The following is a 19,552-nucleotide window of genomic DNA, read 5'->3' on the forward strand; positions in this document are numbered from 1 at the left end:
GCTTTTCATTTGTATAATTAGCATAACACATTAAATTTATTTCTGGGTGTTCCAGAAGTGTGAACTTTACATGTGCATGTGTATAAAATCAGTTTAAAAATATTGCTAGGCATGTGTCTAATGTCAGCTTGTGATCGGTATAAGAGGTAATCCATCTCTATCCTAGAAGTATTTGTAAACCTCCTTATAGGGAGTGTATGACCAACAGTCATATTCAGGCATTCATTCGAAAGTTCTCATCTTTGTTTCCTTAGGAAGAACAAAAGGAATTGGATGAAATCACAGCGAAGAGGCAGAAGAAAGGCAAACAGGAAGAGGAGAAACCTGGGGAGGAGAAGACAATCTTACATGGTAATGAAGTTCTCACGTCTGTACTGTCATGAAAATCTACTGTGTTTATTTTTGTTCCGTATAATGCCAGTTCTTCTCACTGTTGGCTGCTATTATGTGACTATTATATTAAGAATAATTTGCATCCTACAGAAATTAACATAGACTTTATATGAATGAAAGAGGAAATGTAGTATGATTAAAGATAAGCAAAGATAATTTTTGTGTAAGTATCAGTGGGTATTTTAAAAAAGAGTAAAGAAGAAACTTGAATGGTCCGTCAGTTTTTTCCTAAAATAATGCCTTAGGTGCATCAGTTGTTTAACCCAAGCCAAATAAGTGTCCCTGTATCATCACTGTCATAGAACAAATTGTTTTCCATAGGAGTAGATGTGAGATTACTAGACTTATGAATGTACCCTAATGTATCTGTTCATTAAGAATTAGTTTCAGTTGGGGAATTCCATAATGGTGACCGGCTTAGAGAATGATTCAGTCCTGGCCATGCTGCTTTGCCACACCAAGTGCTTAGGGTTCAGGAGGCCACTTTTAGCTTCACAAACTTGGGTTTTATGTCTAAGGAGTCTGGCAGTGCTGTGTGCTTATCCCACGACCACTGTAAGCAGTGCCTGGCAGCACTGTTGAGCACCTAGCCTGTGCCAGGCTTGCTGCCAGCTTCTGTAGGTACACTCTGTAATTTAAGTTGGCTACTTAAATTTGGTTCCACTCCTGTCTCCTTTTCCCCTGAGAACTCCCTCTGTGACCCGTGGCGTGTACAGTCGTTATGTGAGACTGCCGTACAAAGGAAACATTTACCTGATCATTACAGAAAATTTTAAATTTTGATATATAAATTTTACCATTCTTCTAAGATGAAAACAAGTTTTCACAGTAATGAAATCAATGTTCTCCTTTATTTTTACATAAGAAATAAATCTTGGTTGAATGATACTGCAGGAGGTAGAACGCATTTTAATGTTTTTCAGACTTGGTCAATATTTAACTTTATAGTCATCAATGCTGAGAACACCACTTTGCATGAATACCTAGTACAAAATGACAGGCGAATATTTAGGACCATTGCAGAGATTATTTGAAATTCTGTCCTAATTCTAAGCCAGAAGTCACTTAGTAATTTCCAGTGAAGCTCAAACCAACCACTGAAAAAGCAGCTTTTTAAACCAAACAAACATGGTCCAAAGGTATACTAATTTGGATGCGTATACGGTAAGGATGATCATAGGGAAAATGAAAACCTTTGTTTTCCAAATTAAACTATTGTGTGTCTAGAATCGCACAAAGCTTCGTACAGTAAAAGCACTGCAATGATAGCGTATGATAGTGTTAAATCGGAGCCGAGAGTCCTTTCAGCCGCAGTGATGTTACAGAGGAGACAGCATGCCCAGTGCAGAGCGCACATGTGGTATGTCCCAGGCTGCAGTGGACCTGCTGGAGTGGTACAGTACAGCTCAGGAGGCTCCGCTGGATACATCCCAGCTTCCCTCCTTATGCATGTGGTTATAAATTTAGATTACAACAGGCCATGAGTGGTCTAAGCCGCCCATGTAACTTTTCTTGTAAAGTTTGCTGTGAAAATGGAGAAAGGCAGATAGAACAGAAGCAGATGGTAAAGTGGGAAGGTGGAGAACGGAGAGCTAACACTTGTTCTCTGTTGGCTTCGCCTTGGCTTGTTTCACTCCAGTTCTTTAACAGTGACTCTGAAGACCTAAGGGTTATCTTTCAATCCCTCGTGGTGATTGTGTTGCCGTGAAGTCTCTGTTACTGCAATGTGTAGCCAAGCGAGAGAGCTATAGATCTTATTAGAGGTCTCATACCTCCTGGGTGTCTAGAAACTAAAACACTGTCTTTCATGGTAATGATAGCTGGGAATACAGGAGCTTGATTTCGCCAACCCATGATCTTAGTGTTTACCGTCATCCGCGTGGAACCCATGATCTTAGTGTTTACCGTCATCCGCCTGGCATTCCCTCTGTCTCAGTAGAATGCTAGATCTTGGCATTTGCTACTGCTTTAAGAGTACAGATTGCATGACTATGACTTACGTTTATTTATGGCTGTCTTTTGACTTTTTTTGTTTTAGTTAAAGAAATGTATGACTATCAAGGCAGGTCCTACCTTCACATACCTCAGGATGTTGGTGTTAATCTACGGTCGTCTGTGCCACCTGAAAAATGTTACCTTCCCAAAAAACAAATTCACGTGTGGTCTGGACACACAAAGGTAAGGCGACTGAGTGTTCCCACAATAAAACACAAAGGGAAGCCAATGTGGAACTTCAGCTGTCGGTCAGGAAAGTCAGGACAGGAGCCTCAAACTCAGGGTCAATGTGAGATTGGCTTGGCAGAGTTCTCCATGGATTGGCCACCCAGCGGTCTTCAAGGCCATCCAGGTTGCTCGTGACGTGAGCTCTGTGGGTCAGTGTCCATCCTCCACCCTGTTGCTTGTTCCGTCCCCCAGCTTCCTGTGCCATCTGCCTCCTCTTGGCACCACACGGTGAGTGAAGGGCAGATGGCAGCGAGTCTGCTGCTTAGCCCCAGTGACTCCGCACCAGACCAGAGGTGCTCCTTGCTTCCTAATCCAAGGCAATGTTTGTATTTTAAATTATTTTATTTAAATTATTTTAGAACAACACAAAGTGGGATATTCGCACACTCTAGAGGCTGATACTGTTTGTCAGCTGCAGGGTTCCAGCTGTCGGTTTCCAGAGCTTTGCCGAGAGCAAGGAGCCTCAGAGAAGAAGGGCAAGAAGTGGGGCAGGTAGCAGTTTTGACTGGCTCACCATAAGGAAGTGAAATTTAAAGTTTAAAATAAAAAGACCTCAATAATTTAGTGTCGAGATAGGGCCTCTTGGAACACTGATAAAGGCTATTCCGGAACATGATGTTTGGAATAAAGAAAAATAACAAAGTAGGTTGCTTGCACTATCCTGTCTCTTTGAATGCTTCAGGGCAGTAATGAGGTCTCTTTTCCAGGGTGTCAGTGCGGTCAGGCTGTTTCCTCTTTCTGGACATTTGTTGCTGTCTTGCTCCATGGACTGTAAAATTAAGGTGAGTTTTCAGGAACCCAGTGGGAATGCTGCAGAGCCAGAACTTTGGGGAGGTCTGTCTGAGTAATCAGAAATAAATTGGGATTGTTAGGCAATTAGAATCTAATTGTTTTCTGTTAAGCCCTATGTATGTAGCTGTTTATGGCCTGCTTCCAAACTTGTAGAGTCAGACATGGCTCTGTGGTCCAATTGGCTAGGCTCTTTTTAAAGCTCAGACAGCTGATTAGGATGTAATCCAATCACTTTGGCACTGGGCACATAAATATTGAATCAGGAATAATGCATTTTTTATCGAGGTTATGGACATGTAACTGAGTTTGTTCCTCAGCCTGACTGAGGAAAGAAAGGCTGCAATGGAAACCTTATGTCCAGAGAGTAGACGGTGTAATTTATCCTTTTCTCCCGACCACCCGGACACCAGCTAGAAGCACCGCCCTAGCCTCTCCCGCCCTGTTCTCGGGCGTCCATCTTAGCCTCTTCCCTGCTGTAGAGTACATGGCGGGAACAACAAGCTGCCGCTCTTGTCGACTCGAATATAAAGGGAACGTCTTTGAAACCTTAGGGTTTAAAGAATAGTTGGTGTCTCTGTGGATCATTGTGGTGGTTCAGTAAATCCCAGCCCTGTAGTATTCTTGTAGCTTGGAGAGTCAAATTGTTAAGGCTTTATTTATCCTTTTTAAACAGTGATAAGTATTACCAGTATATAAAGTCGCTGCATTTGTTGGGAGCAGTCATTTAGACATTTGTCTGTAATAGAAACGCTTTGTCTCTGACTAAAGCAGTTACTCAGAAAACTCCTAATTTTCTTTAACTTTCATTGAGATTATGATCTTCCCTTGGATCAAGAAACAAAGCAAAATTGAATGTAGCCCACACCTGTAGGCATTTAGTAGGTACCTATGATATGCAGGGGGATTATAATATAGAAGGTTTGAAAGCCCTGGCTGTCTCACGGATGTAAGTAACCGTGACGCAGGCAGGCACAGGCGCACATTCCAGCTTCAGTGGAAGCATGCCTGAGCAGGAAGGCCAGGAATGGAGGGGCCAGGGAGAGTTGAGTCTGCTTGGGGAAAATGAATAGAAGGAGTCAGCATGATGAACTCTGAAACCTACAGCAGGGTTGTGGTTGCCCAAGCATAAAATAGACGAGGAAAAAAGAATTCCTGCCCCAAGCAAGGGAGCAGGTCCCAGAGGTCCTTGTCGGCCATGTTCAGGACCTGAGGCTTCTGTCTGGTTGGCATTGGGGGACCAGAAAATGCTTCCGATCTTAGAGCACTAGCAGCATTGGGGAATTGAGGGAGACAAGAGTGATGCTAGTTTTGAAGTCTTTGTATTTCTCTGCTTTAGATATGATGAGGATTATGAGCCATAGATAATATTTTCATATAGATTCTATATGTTATTTCAGAATAGTACTTTTTAAATACTTGAGTATGAAAATGGTACATAACAGCAGTTCTTATAACACATAATTCCTTTACAATTAGTTTGTTACAAAAGTAAGAGCTGTTCTTCACAGAAAAATACGTACAAAAAAGGTAAGAAAATAAAAATACCCAGATAAACTCCATGTATAGCTAAATCCTCTTGATACTTTGATGTAAATACCTCTTCAAGTATAAAGTGTGTGTGTATCCCAAAAGTATAACTCAAAATGGCAAACTAGTCAATATTTAGTAATTAAATCCATTGTGCCTACAAAAGATGTATATACACACATAGCTAGCACAGGACTGTTGTTATTGATAAAAACTTGCATTAAGACTGATATCCCCAGGGCTAGTGGCTTAGAGTACATGAGGTCATGGGTTCAATTTCTAACATCGTATAGAAAATATTTACATTTTCATGTGTTTTTTATTTTCTCCAGCTATGGGAAGTTTATGGAGACCGGCGCTGTCTAAGAACATTTATTGGTAATATTTCTTTTTCTCCCTGTCTATAAATCTGTTTAGGAAAGCTTTTGCAAGAGAGATAACATCAGTAGCAGAAATTTTACTGCCCTGACGTGAAGGAAAACATTCTCAGGTCTACTGAGCTGAGTCATGAAGGAGCAAACTCTTAGGTAGGCAGAGAGGACTAGGAAGTGAGAGGGGCAGAAGCAAAACTGGTATGAGGACGTGTTCTGCACTGTGTGGGAGCACGTTTGGTAACTGTTCCAGGGTACAGCAGAGGGACAGAGTGGATAAAAGTGGAAGCGGACCGGGCTGTGGAGAACCAGCTGAGCTAACAGTGAAGGAGACTGAATCCTAACGGCAGGGAAGAGCCATTGGACAGCCCTTTCTGGAAAGTAATGCGATTGGAACTATACAGAGATGATGTGGCAATCTGGAGTAGACTTTGATAGGCAAGCCTAGAAGTAAGAAAATAAATTTATACACTTATTTTATTAGTCTCTCTTCAAAACGGCGAGAGTTTAAACTAAAGCACAGAGTCAGAAGGAAGAATTTAATAAGATTCAGCAACAGGATATGAGTGACAGACGGCGGGGACCTTAGACACCTCCCGGCTGGCCATTCAGCAAGGAAGGGAACGCAAGGTTTGGGACTGTGAGTCCGAGCAGCTGTGAAGATGTCCAGTACGCAGTAGCCATAGCTTTAGAAGGATGTTGGGAGCTCGCAGCTGAAGCATAAGGAACAGTGGACTTGAGGATGAGAAGCGGACCAAAGGGAGGCCAGGCTGTGCCAGCAGAGCCTGACAAACTCTTCTGTCCTTGTGGCCTCTTGTTACTTTTTCCAGATTTAACTGTACCACACTGAAGTGCTGTGGGCCACAGTGGCTCTGTTTTTAGATTAAAGTGGGAGTCTGTTCTCCCATGCTCTGCTACGGTGTGGGCTCTCTGTGCAAACAGATACCGAGACACCGCGCCAGCACCCAGGACTTAGAGGGAAACCGTCACTTGTGTCCAGGGGAATAAAATGCCCCTCAGATGCAGCGGGTTTCCTCTCCTCTGCCTCACCCATACTGCCAGAATTCAGGGGGGAACTGGGATTCTCTACAGACAGCCCCTCTGCAGGGGGGGGGGGGGAGGACTGCTCTTGCCATGCTCACACTTGCTTGTTGCCATGGCGCTGCCGCTGCACCCGCCTAGCTGGAGTTCTGTGGAAGGGGTGGTTCTGGGGGGCAGCCCTCAGGTGACAGTTTGAGTCTCGTACATTGTGTGAAATCATTTGTGTCTTGGTCACAGTGAGAAACGGGCATGTTTCTGCTTTTGTTTAACGACATCTTAGTTCTCTCAAAAACTTTGAAAAGATTCATTTGTCTGGCAAGGTTTGACGTCCAGGGAAAGCGTAATTAGGGCCCTGAAATGAATTTAGTGCCAGGATAACATCTTTTAAGAAATAGAGGTAACATCATGGTTTTGAATCAATTTTTATGGAATTAAGTAATGTGATATCAGAAATAGGCAATTACTGGATAAGGGCTGCAATCTCCTGCACTTGAGGTTTGGAACACTTTGTTTTTACTTCTAACATGGTGAGCAATATGGAAGGGACCCCCCCCCCAAAATCTCAGCTATTTCTGTCACTGGCAGTAATTAGAACTTTAGATCTCAATAAATTCTTGGCTGGTTAGTCGTCAGTGTGTGCACTGCATATTAAAAGATGCCACGACAAATTTTTAAAAATTGCACCTTTCCCCTGAGTTCTTAGCAAAATGTAACCTGTGAGAACCACCTGCAGAGCCTCGTGAAGGAAGACAAACTGTCACCCCAGAGCCTGTGTGCGCAGACGGGGCTGGGGTGCAGGCTGGCAGCTTCCATGAGGTCACTGCCTCGTGCTCCTCGGTGGTGCTTCTGCCGGGAGCACTGATCTCACCACAGCTTCTGTGGCTCTGCTTCTAGGTCACAGTAAGGCTGTGAGAGACATCTGCTTCAACACCGCAGGCACCCAGTTCCTCAGCGCGGCCTATGACCGGTACCTGAAGCTCTGGGACACCGAGACGGGTAAGTGTGCACAGCTTACTCTCCTGAGCGAACAGTCCGTGGACTCGGACGACTGGCCCTCTGGTGAAATGGTGCCTTCTCCAGCTGCTGCTTCTTGTTATTGAGAAGTCAGCTGATAGCACAAGTGTGTGTGTAGATTGACGCTTGTCTGTATAACCGGTGCTTTCCCTGGGAGGCGTTATCCTCGCCTGCAGACATGTTGATGGACAAACACAAACCGTCTGTCCACTGTCTAATGATCTCCTTATTCCCCCACATCTCCTAGTAAAGGCGTTGCATAGATCAGAAGCAAATTTAACTTAATTGCCCAAATTAATAATGTAGATCTGAACTCATATGGGCCGGTTTTACTTAATACAGTGATATTAATTATGTCAGTATTTTGTGGTGGTGTAATTGTGTATTACTAGGAAACATCTTGTAGAATCAGGAATGAAGGTGCATAGCTACAATCCCAGCATTCAGGAGGCTAAGGCTGGAAGACCTTGAGTTAGAGACCAGCCTGGGCTACAGAGCATGACCCAGTCTGAAAATTTAACAAACAAACAAACCAAAAAAAAAAAAAAAAAAAAAACTGTGGTTTTTGCCAAGTTAATCATAAGAAATAATGCTTACTGGACACTGACTGTGCTGAGCATGTGCTGGTATCTGTAATTTGACTTTAGCACGCCCCTACGAGGTATGTGCTAGTCTTGCATTGCAGGTGAGGAACTGCCCATCAACATAGGCTTCTCCGAAGCAGGTCGAGTAAGTGGCAGAATTGGTTCAATCCAAGGTCTGACTCCAGCCCAGGTTCCTCACCTTGCTTGTCGGTGGTTCTCAGTTCTGACTACACATTGCCATCCTCTGGAGCTGCTCCTGCCTGGGCTCCACCCTCGCGTCAGTGTGTAGACTGAGCTAGTGACCTCACGGCTAAAAGGCAACCATCCTACAGCTCTTAAAAATTAAGATACACAGGGCAGGGAACCCTGATTGCTCTTTGGGCTGACGAGAGAGGGGGACTTGATTGGGGAAGGGGGAGGGAAAGGGGAGGCGGCGGTGGGGAAGAGACAGAAATCTTTAATAAATAAATAAATAAATAAATAAAGAGTTAAAGGATAAAAAAAATTAAGATACACGTGAAGTGTTTAGTGCACAGGTGTTCAGCAATTTTTTAAAATAATAAACTTGTGCAAATTTGTTTTAGACACGTCAAGAGCAAGACATAGAACACTGCAGCGTGCGGTGAAGTCTTATGCCCCTTCCTAGTGTGCACCCACTTCCAGCAACCACAGAGCTTCTGTCACCACAGGCCCCATGCCTGTTCTTAACCTTGTAGATAGGATCACACCGTAATCTCTCTTCATTTCTAACTCTTCACCCAACTTCACATCTGATACACACTCTCCTGGCTTATACCTTAATGTTTTCTGCTGCTCATAATAGTCCATGCATTGATGTAATTAGATCTATCTCTGTAACTAGTGGTGCATTACTTTGGGGAAAATTGTATATGCTAGTGTGTGTGTGCATGCATGCGTGTGTGTGTGTGTGTGTGTGTGTGTATGTATGTGTGTGTTCACCTTATTTCTTTGATTTCTTTCAATTGAACTGAGGGCTGACCAGTTTTGCCGCAATGGCTGGCCGGCAAGCTCCCAGGATCCATGTATTCTTGCCTCCCAGTGTTGGGTTTACAGAGGTGCAGAGCCGTGCCTGCCCCTTTACAGGATGCTGGTGATCAAAACTCAAGCGCTTACACTTGCACAGAAAGTATTTTTACCGATTGAGCCATGTCCCCAATTCCTGAAAAAAGAAATTTTAACCATTAAAAATCTATGAAAACTACCATTGTAGGGGTTTTAAGCAAGCAAGCTGCCCTTCCTCAAAACTCAGTACGTCATGACTTCTAAGTAGATCTTCACACCATTGTCATCCTTTAGGAGTGAAATTTATTTTTCTTGTTTAATTTGACTCTTTGGTTTAGGGCAGTGTATATCAAGATTTACAAACCGAAAAGTACCCTATTGTGTCAAGTTCAATCCTGATGAAGACAAGCAAAATCTCTTTGTGGCTGGGATGTCTGACAAAAAGATCGTGCAGGTAGGTACACCTCTCTCTAGTGTATCTGTTAGGACCGATGAAGAGAACAGAGCATCCACCACTGATGCTTGCTACTTTGAGGGTCCTCGCATGTGCTTAGAAGGGAGCAGTCAGTTCATGAACATGGGGCACTAGAGTCTTTAGGTTCCCAAGTATAGTCTGCTGTTGTTACAAGTCCTCACCTGTCTGTACCTTCTCTGCTCTCGCTGCGCAGTGGGACATCCGCAGCGGAGAGATTGTCCAGGAGTATGACCGGCATTTGGGAGCTGTCAACACCATTGTGTTTGTTGATGAGAATCGAAGATTTGTGAGTACGTCTGACGATAAGAGCCTAAGAGTTTGGGAATGGTGAGTTTCCATCGGTAAAATGTCTGACTTTCATAAAACAAATAAATACATTAAAAAAAATAAAATTTATAGCCAAAGTCAAAGCCTGATAATATGCAGCTATTTGCTTATTTTTCCATCCAAAGTGATTTGATTATTTAAGTGCCCACAATTTGGAAATTGAAATCTAAACATACTGTCCTTCACAGTCTTTGGAGAATCCTTCAAAGTGCATGGATTTGAACTGCCGGTTTTGTGGTCGTGATAACTGTCTTAGCATGGCTTTACACATTCTTTTTTCGTTTTATTTCTTATTTCGTGTGTGTGTGTGTGTGTGTGTGAGTGTTGGCTTTGTTTCCCTGCATCCATTGGAGGTCAAGGGCAGCTCTGCGGAGGCAGTGCTTCTTCCCTGGTGGGTCTAGAGCTCACACTCAGGCTTGCACAGCAGCCTTTCCTGCCAGGTCTTCTCGCTGGCCCTCACACTCTTTATTAGGTAGCGTACTGGTCTTTGCAGAATGACAAGCAGGTGTATGATGTGAGGGTCACACATAATATCCTGGCCTCCGAAGAAACCCGAGCTTTACCGCCTGCTATGTAATCATTCATGCTGTAAGTTGCCCCCTTTCATCAGCTTTAAACAGGCCTTTGGCTTATTGAATATAATCAGAATGTATTGAATACTTTTTCCTTTTATCCAAAAAAAAAAAAAGTTTGTCTTAAGTAAAAAAAAATACTTAAGCTGATTTCATTAAGTATTATGATTGCTTTATGATTTAGTTGCAAATAAGTAAGTGGTAATCTTTCTTTTAATAAGAAAGTCCTTGGGTGGAACCTGGCTTGTCTTTATAGACACAAAGCACAGCTCAGTGGAGACCACAGCCTTGCAAGGACTCAAAAGTGCACCTTCCCACCCACCCCAAGAAGTTGTCATTTAAGAGAAAGCCAGCAGCCTTGAGCCCCAGCCAGGGTTTCCTGTTCAGACTGACTCCCATGGAAACCTGAGTGGGCTGAGTAGGCCCTCGGCATTGTTAAGACAATCGAGGTAATTTCAGATTTAATGCAACTTGCACACCAGCAGTATATCCTTCAAGATTACCCCCAAGGGTTGACTACTTTGTATCTAATCTTAACCTTCAGCTTCATCCTTAGGGGTCATGGTTTGAAGCTAAAGTCTGTCATCCAAAATGGTGCTTTTTAAGAGATTTAGCTCTCAGTGGGAGAGTGTAACACCCACAGTGAAAGAAAGGAGGAGGGAGGCTGTTTTCTACAGAAAATATGATGTAAACACCAGTGTTTTTGTTTGGATGGTTTGGCTTGGTTTGGGGCAGATGCACATGGTGTGTGCGCACTTGCACATCCTGTCCACTTGTGTGCAGAGGTCGGAGAAGGATGCCAGGTTGTCTTCCTCTCAGTCACGCCTTGTATTACATGGGTGCTGGGGATTTGAACTCAGGTCCTCACATTGTACAGCAAACACTCTTAGTAACAGTCTCCCCAGCCTGATACCAAACTGTGTGTGTGTGTGTGTGTGTGTGTGTGTGTGTGTGTGTGTGTGTGTGTGATAGACAGAGAGATGTCAGTGGTTTGATTTTGCTTAAACAAACATTTAATAACAATAATAACAGATACAAAATCAGACATTTGTATCTCTAGATGCTGTTCCAGCTCCATCACTGAAAGCAGAGTAGTGTAAGAAGGTGGTTAATATTGAGGTGCTGACCCAGTTAGAGGGCTTTGGGTACTTGTATTTTCTCAAAATGCTTTGATTAACTTAAGGTGGCCATGTTAGGATCTTGTTTCCCTCTGGACTCCTAGGAGAACTCTGCTGAAAGGCACACTGCTCTCTTGTTGCCAGTGATGCCGTGCTGCATGTGTGTGTGTGGTACCACCTGTTATCATATTGACTATATATTAATGTTATTATCATTAATGACAATGAAGATGCGGAGCTAGCGCTTCCTATGTCAGTCACTAGGATATGCATGTCATACAACCTCTTTCATGTGCAAAGCCATCTCATGAGATAGGTGTGTTTATGTGGGGTAGGAGCCTTTTTCTCCTTCCTTCTGTATAAGGACACTAAGATAGTTTAAGTGATCTACCTAAGGTGGTACAGGACGTGAAAACTCAAACGACAGGTCAGACTGATTCCAGAACTTGGATTTGTGGCTCTGTGGCTAGGAGAGTGACTGGGGAGACTTGCGGAGAGGAGTAACTTGCATCTGCCTACAGAGAGCAAACAACTCGGGATCTCCTGCAGCCTCTGCTGCAGTAATCGCAGGGGATTCTGGCGCTAGCACAGGAGAAAGGGCCTTAAGCTCACAGCAGGACTGAGCCCAGGCGCAGGAAGTTCCCTGCACTGGGGCTTTCTATACAAGAGGCATTTTCCCAAACTTACATGTCCTCCACCTCATTGTAGAACAGCACCATAATAGAGGATAAGAACCAGATGGATGGGTCAGTGGTTGAGAGCACCAGCTGCTCTTCCAGAGGACCCAGGTTCAATTCCCACCGCCTACATGGCAGCTCAGAATAGTCTGCATCTAGATCCAGGGGATTGGATGCCCTCTTCTGTCTTCCATAGGCACCAAGCACACATGTGGTGCTGATACATACATGCAGACAAGACGCCCACACACATAAAAATAAAGACCTAAAAGAAAACAACCAAAGGAAGCTGGGCTTTCTTTCACAGTGCTATACAAACAACCGCTAATGTCCTTGAGAAGGAGAATTGGGGTACGGTAGATACCAGCAACTGTGGCCTGAGAATCAGTTGAAAGCCTGATAGTAGGCACAGCAGTTTTGTTTTTGTCTTTAATGAAAAGTATTTATTTTGGTAAAATGTTTTGTATTGCTGTTTATCTTTTAGTTTTAAAATGCCAGACTTGTTAGCTGTATTGATCCATTCATTTCCAAACCAGATGATCTGAAATCAGCTCCATCTTTGTTACAGTTGAGTCACAGTATCTAGTAGGAAAGTGATTCTGTGTTTATGACATTTAACTATGCCTAGCAGGAATTTTTGCAGAAATATGAAGTTCCAAGGGTAGTATAGATTCAGTTCTGTTCTTGAGCAGTGGCTCTCAACCTTCCTAATGCTGTGACCCTTTAACCCAGCTCCTCATGTGGTGCTGACCCAACCATAAAATCACTGCAATTCTGCCGCTGATATGAATCATAATGTAAATATCTGATAAGCGGCCCTGTGAAGGGTCACTTGACTCTGACCCTTGGGAGCCGCTGCTCTAGAGCTGATTGTACCTGGAGTCCCTGAAACAGGGCATGAGTACTTTTGCTGTGTTTAATAAAGATGTGGACCTAAAATATGGTTGATTAATTTAGAAAGTGCTCTTTCAGTCCATCTTATAAAAGTCACTACATACTAGTGATAAATACAAAGGTGGGGGACATGAATTGTCTTTAAAAACTTGGAGGATCATTCTGAAAGTCGCTTCCCGTCCTTCCGTGGTTACAGGAGAGCCTTTTCCTCTGGTCATCTGTTCCTTCTGGATGTTGGGTAAATGAGAGAGAAATCCATACATGAAGTGAAGTGTGCTTATTTTCCAGTTAAGCAGAGTATCGGCAGTATTGAGCCGTACACTGAGCCTGCGCTCTCTCTTCTCCCCATGCTGCTCGTCAGATTCCACGTCCCGGTCCGTTTGCTCCACCGTGTCCAGACCCCTTTCAGAATTTCCAAGTAATTTTTATTAAAAAAAAAATGAAAACGAAAAGGTACTTAGTACAATTTGGTTCTCAATTTAAGTGAATACTTCAGAATTTTGTTTTATATTGAGGCATTTTTATCAGATGAGGTTTTCACTGTTCTGTACTCTGCTTTTTGTCCTGGACTGTACACTTTAAAAATACTTTACATGTAAACTGAAGAAGCTTGGTACCAAGCACTTAATCTCTGCGGCCTGGGTCATTTTTCTGGGTGGATGAAGGTAGCACACGGGTCCCTACAGCTCTCTCTGCCCCCACACTCGCTCCCACCTGCTCACGAGGTAACGAGGTGAGGTCGGCTGGCGGATGAAAACGCTCCTCACAGGCTTGCTCAGACACCCTCTTCTGCCTCCCGTGGTACCTTTTAAGATGGGTTCATCACTGAGGGATATTTAGTAATAAGGGCCAAAGGTTAAGTCTCATAACTAGAAACTAGAACTACTGACAGCATTGTAATTTTCATGGAAAGCCATTTGTAAAATAAAAGCTTTTTCATAATAAACTCCATCCTGGCAGTTCAATGAAAAGCAAGTTGCTTGTATTTGGGTACATTTGGGTAATTCTTCTAAATGTGCTTTGGTGAATTACTCATTCTAACATGTATGCTATTTTCAATTTTTAGGGATATCCCTGTGGATTTTAAGTACATAGCAGAGCCCAGCATGCACTCGATGCCTGCAGTGACTTTGTCTCCAAATGGTGAGTTAGAACACAGAATGCGTTCTAAAATGAGCTTCTAAGACACAGAGTAATTGCTGGATTCATAGGAACTGGAGAACTCTGTGCAGGGAATCAGGATGTTGCCGTACTTGTGTAAGGAAACCTTTTCAGTAGCAGGAGTAATTACTGGTTTTCATATGTGAATCACCTCACCCACTCTCTTGTTTTGAAAAAAATAAAAGAGTCAGTGATTTACAGTTAACATTAAGGATTTCTTGTTGAATTAGGAGCGGCAGGGCTGCGTCCCCAACACCCCGGCCACTTGGCTAGCTCATGCCCGAAATAACAACACACAAACTGTATTCGTTTAAAGAACTGCTTGGCCCATGAACTCTAGCCCTTACAGGCTAATTCTCGCATCTGGACTAGCCCATTTCTAATGATGTAAGCACCCCAAGGTGCGCTTACCGGGAAGATTCTAGCCTAAGTCCATCGTGGGTTGCAGCTGCCTGGGAGAGCTGAGCATGGCGTCTCTGCTCCAGCAGAGCTGTCGGGTCTCTCCGGGAGCAGAGCAGAGTCTGACCTCACTTCCTCTTCCGCCCGGCATCCTATCCTGTTTATTCCGCCCACCTATCTTTTAACCTATCAGGACCAGCAGTTTCTTTATTGCTCAGCCAATGAAATCAACAGATTGATATATGACACTCCCACATCAATTTCTGATAGTTGTTTTTTGTGTGTTAGTTTTTAATAATTTTCCTTCCAACACAAATCAGGTTCAATAAATCATTTAATAAGAACTTTTCTTTCAAGGGAATAGGAAATTTTGGTCTGATTCTTCAAAATGAGAACATTTTAGTGATTTTCCTATACTAGGGTTTTTAAAGCAGTTTTACAGCCCTGTTTGACACTCCATGTGAGGAGTTCTCGGAGACAATGGGAACACGGGAGTGGGGTCCAGTGCTGTAGGTAAAAATGCCTCTTGCCCAGTGCCTGACTGGAGCGCTCTTCCGGTGCCAGAGGAATTGCTTTTCTGCTATTAGAAAGCACTTGAGCACAAAAGTAATGAAAGCTAATATATGTAAAATCAACTTTAAAAACTAGTGAAATCTTCCTCTAAAATAGCCACTTACTGCGTTTTACAGGGAAGTGGCTCGCATGCCAGTCAATGGATAACCAAATCTTAATCTTTGGAGCCCAGAACAGATTCAGATTAAATAAGAAGAAAATTTTCAAAGGTCACATGGTAGCAGGCTACGCTTGTCAGGTCGACTTCTCGCCGGACATGAGGTAAGTTAAGCCTTCCTGCTCACATGTGATGGGATGCTACAGTGCTGTTCAGTAGCAATACTTCACAAACCACTGGGACCTGTGTCAGTGCTCGAGGACTGGGTACCCTTTCAAACTGACAGGGCAGTCATAAAGGGAAGAACAAGCTATGGAAATTACATGTTGGCTTTTCTTCAGGGTGTTCATCAGTCTATAATACTGCTTAGGCCTATGCCTTTAACTGTTACCTAATCCATTCCTGCCTGTATCGCTGTGATTGTCTCTCTGTTTTTCTGTGTCACTGTGGTTGAATGGATACCAGGAGAATTCCCCATCACAGTCTTGGACAGAATTCAATTTGCCTACACTGAAAACAGAAATGTAGCTTTTGGATATTTCTAGGTCACAGGAATGAAATTTCTGCATTCACTTTCCTCCTCTTAGTTAAAAATATATAGGTAGAGGAATTCAGATATCCTGTGACTTTCTATATTTAGCCTGGTAATTAGGCCTCAGATTCCTATTTCTGACTCAGCCTTCGACATGTTCAGAGCATATTGAAGCTGAAACTGTTGAAAGTTCACTGCAGCAGTGTACCTAACATGCTCACTGGCTCCTGAGAGACACGTTCCTCTGTGCACTCATCCTGTCTCCTTGGTGAAAAATAACTTCCTAGCTCTTAGGCTGGCAGCCTATCGGAGGGAGGGACTGGAGATGGCCAGCGGCAGACTGCGCGTGTGCTTGTTCTTCTGAGCTCTGTACCTTCACATTTCTTAGGGTGAAAACACGGGCGCTGTCTCTCCATCCGTTTCACCAGGTTAAGGTGGGCGAATCATTGTGATGTGTTTTCATTCTGTTGCAGCTATGTGATTTCAGGAGACGGAAATGGAAAACTAAACATTTGGGACTGGAAGACCACAAAACTCTACAGTCGGTTTAAAGCCCACGATAAAGTGTGCATAGGTGCAGTGTGGCACCCCCATGAAACGTCCAAGGTCATCACGTGTGGCTGGGATGGCCTCATCAAGTTGTGGGATTAATGGGATTAGTCCTTTCACAGTCTGGGATCATTTTGGTCCAGTGTCATATTTAACTATTTAATTATTAAAATGTGTTGGATGACAATTTGATTTATAGGTAATCTTTCCATATATGGACTTATGAAGTTGGCCAATGGTTTTTGTTAAGAGCGCTGTAAATTTGCCTCATATGAGTCGGTTGGCAACTTCATTTTATTCTTTACAGATGCTATTTATGTGAAGAATGACAGCTGACACTCGACAGATAGTTACTCTTGGCAGGCAGTTTGCATTTGTCCCTGAGGTATCACTGAAAGGACCATTCCGGGGCCTACTGGATAGGGGACCCTAGAGGAAATGACATAGATGATGCAGGCACCAGCCCTTACCAGTCCACCCGGAACGGAAGGAAAGAAAGGACTGGTGCAGTTTGATTACTCAAGAAGGCGGAAACACTCAGAATTACTGCTCCTATCATTTTCATTGAATCAAGTTCGAGGCTTTCGGTTTCACAAGTTCCATTATTTTTATGGCCTGTGTTGTATATTTTTACTTGTAAATGAGTGACCTTTATTGGCTGCAGCATTTCTCTGATTATTAAGCAATGTAAAATTAAAAAGCAGCCCACAGTTCCTTTTTTGACTCTCTTCCTGATCAGGGTGGCCAGGACTGTATAGATACAGTATAAAGCAGAAAGTAAGGTGGAACTCTGGTGAACGAGCCAAGGCTTTGGATTTTCCTGAAATCACTGTCAGTACGGACATGGCTGCGCTCTCAGAAACCAGGGTCCGAGGGCTCTCCTCCACCACCCTACCAGCGAATCCCCTCTGGCTGAGCATGAAGGCATGGTCCAAAATACTGCCTTGCAATTTCTTTGAAGTCAAGTTTTGTTTTTGTTTTTTTAATTACTCTGATTTTGCTTGTGAATACAAACAGTGAAACTTTTAAATGTTAGAAAATATTAAACCTCCTTTGAGATCTTTGTAAAAACATTGACTCTGTAATAAAATACCCAGAGTCCCCAATTTAAGAGGCAGTAACCATGTTGTTTTCTTTAAATCACATCGTGAACTTTGCACTGCCAAGCCATCGCCAGGTCTGTATCTTCCAGGAAGGGTGGCATATGGGAGGAAGGAATCCACGACCTTAAAAACGCGAATGACTGGAGTGTGGTGGGGAAAGACTGCAGTACCGCATGTTTAGAATCATAATTTTAGAGTCCCCATCTCTCTTACTGTGTTGTTGACTGTTTCTAAGACAAGTAACTGTACATAAGAGTTTTCTCTTTTTTGAAAAGACCCTATTTTTGAATAAAGCATTCTTTTTATAGAAAGTGCTACTGAAATGTCCATTGTGTCCTTTTTAGTCCTAAGTCTGTAGACACCAGGTCAGACCATCTTCAGACTTGAGTGACATTGCAGGTGGGCGTATTTACATGTCAGTGGTTTATTCTAATCACATGAGCAAACACAACTCAGCACCCTTGAAGCATTTAGGGTGTATAGACATGCGGGATTAGAGTGCACAGACAGTGCACAGACCGTCGGGCTCTTTCCCAGCATAGAAAACCTGAAAGCATAGTGTTGCACACTGTGAGTGCTCGCACACCGAGTGCTCACACACTTGCACACTGTGAGTACTTACACACACTGAGTGCTCGCACACTGAGTGCTTGCACACTTGCACACTGTTGCACACTGAGTGCTCGCATACTGTTGCACACTGTGAGTGCTCGCACACTTGCACACTGTGAGTGCTTGCCTTTTGCCTCATCCTTACTGCAAGATTTTTGTTGCACCTGAACGTTAGAATTGTTGAACTGGATTCATATTTAAACACTGAAGCAGAGGCTGGACTGACAGGAAGTTCAGGCAAACAAGCTCTTTCCAGTGAGAAACATTTTATTTTTGTGTGTGTTTTGAAACAGAGTCTCATGTACCTCAGGCTGACCTCAGACTCACTGTCTAGCCAAGGATGTGCTTGAATTAATTCTCCAGCCTCTGTCTCCCAAGTGCGTGGATTACAGGGATGTACCATATCTGGCAGGAAGTGACTACTAAGAAACACATTATGGGGCTGGCCAATAACCTTAAATTGTTTATAAACTACCAAAGAGGGAATTTTGACAGTGAAATGTCACTCTCTGAGCGACAGCCATTGAGATCCTAATACCAGCACCAATCGCAGACATTCCTTGATCAGCTGACTGAACTGTACCTTTGGATTGTGTTGCTTGCTGTGATAGACAATAGTGGATAGTTGAGGGGGCCACGTTAAGTTCTGGTGCTGGAATGGAACGTAAAATGCCAGCCAGACCCTCCAGCAGTCTTTTGTTGTTGTTTGATTGGTTGGTTTTGGGTTTTGGTTTTTCAAGACAGGTTTTCTCTGTAGCTTTGGAGCCTATCCTGGAACTAGCTATTGTAGACCAGGCTGGCCTTGAACTCAGATGTAACATGAGGGGCCTGGCTTGCTGTGGAGTTTCTGTCCTGCCCATTTCCCACAGTCGTTAAGCCCCAAAGAAAATCACACAGAAAGTCTACACATTAGATATAAACTGATTGGCCCATTAGCTCAGGCTTCGTATGAGCTCTTCTATATTAACCCATTATTCTTATCTTTGTTAGCCACGTGGCTCAGTACCTTTTTCAGCAGGGTAGGTCACATCCTGCTTCTTTGGTGGTCTGGGCAGGACTCAAGAGAAGAGCTTCCTTCTTCCCAGAATACTCCTGTTATCATCGTCCCGCCTCTACTTCCTATCTGGTTGACCCACCTATACTTCCTGCCTGGCCAATCAGCATTTATTTAAAACATGATTCACAATTCTGCCGCACCAAGAAAGATCCCACCTGCTGTGGCTCTCAGCGGGAGACCTGGGGAATACAGCTGCCATACATAACAGTCACATTTTAGTGTCTCAGGCTGCAGTTGAAAGCAGTGTTGTGCCATAGTTTTACTGGCAGCACCCACGGGCCGTGAGTCATAAAGTAGCTGACATAATAGAGTATAGACAAGGCAGGTGCAAAGGAGCCAGTAGGAGGCGGTATCCGTCACACATCAGAACAAAATTCATGTCATGAAATACATGATCAGTGGGTAAATAAACAGAGTGAACTAATGGAAGATTGAATT

The 19,552-nt window shown here is 43.4% G+C and overlaps 1 protein-coding gene across 1 annotated transcript in view; it reads left to right on the forward strand.

Annotated features, from left to right (window-relative positions):
• Cdc40 (cell division cycle 40) overlaps positions 1–17,759 on the forward strand; it is a 47,404-nt gene extending 29,645 nt beyond the window's left edge. Inside the window, exons 7-16 of the mRNA XM_050120531.1 lie at positions 255–351; positions 2,432–2,571; positions 3,324–3,398; positions 5,268–5,313; positions 7,242–7,343; positions 9,307–9,422; positions 9,637–9,770; positions 14,098–14,174; positions 15,281–15,425; positions 16,267–17,759. Of these exons, the coding sequence (XP_049976488.1) occupies positions 255–351; positions 2,432–2,571; positions 3,324–3,398; positions 5,268–5,313; positions 7,242–7,343; positions 9,307–9,422; positions 9,637–9,770; positions 14,098–14,174; positions 15,281–15,425; positions 16,267–16,444 (1,110 nt within the window). The 3' untranslated portion in view covers positions 16,445–17,759. The remainder of the gene's footprint in view (positions 1–254; positions 352–2,431; positions 2,572–3,323; positions 3,399–5,267; positions 5,314–7,241; positions 7,344–9,306; positions 9,423–9,636; positions 9,771–14,097; positions 14,175–15,280; positions 15,426–16,266) is intronic.
• The last annotated feature ends 1,793 nt before the right edge of the window (positions 17,760–19,552 follow it).

This window comes from Alexandromys fortis, unplaced genomic scaffold (genome assembly GCF_014885135.2).
Source record: "Alexandromys fortis isolate MF-2015 unplaced genomic scaffold, M_Fortis_MF-2015_v1.1 scaffold_175, whole genome shotgun sequence".
In the NCBI taxonomy this organism is placed as follows: domain Eukaryota; kingdom Metazoa; phylum Chordata; class Mammalia; order Rodentia; family Cricetidae; genus Alexandromys; species Alexandromys fortis.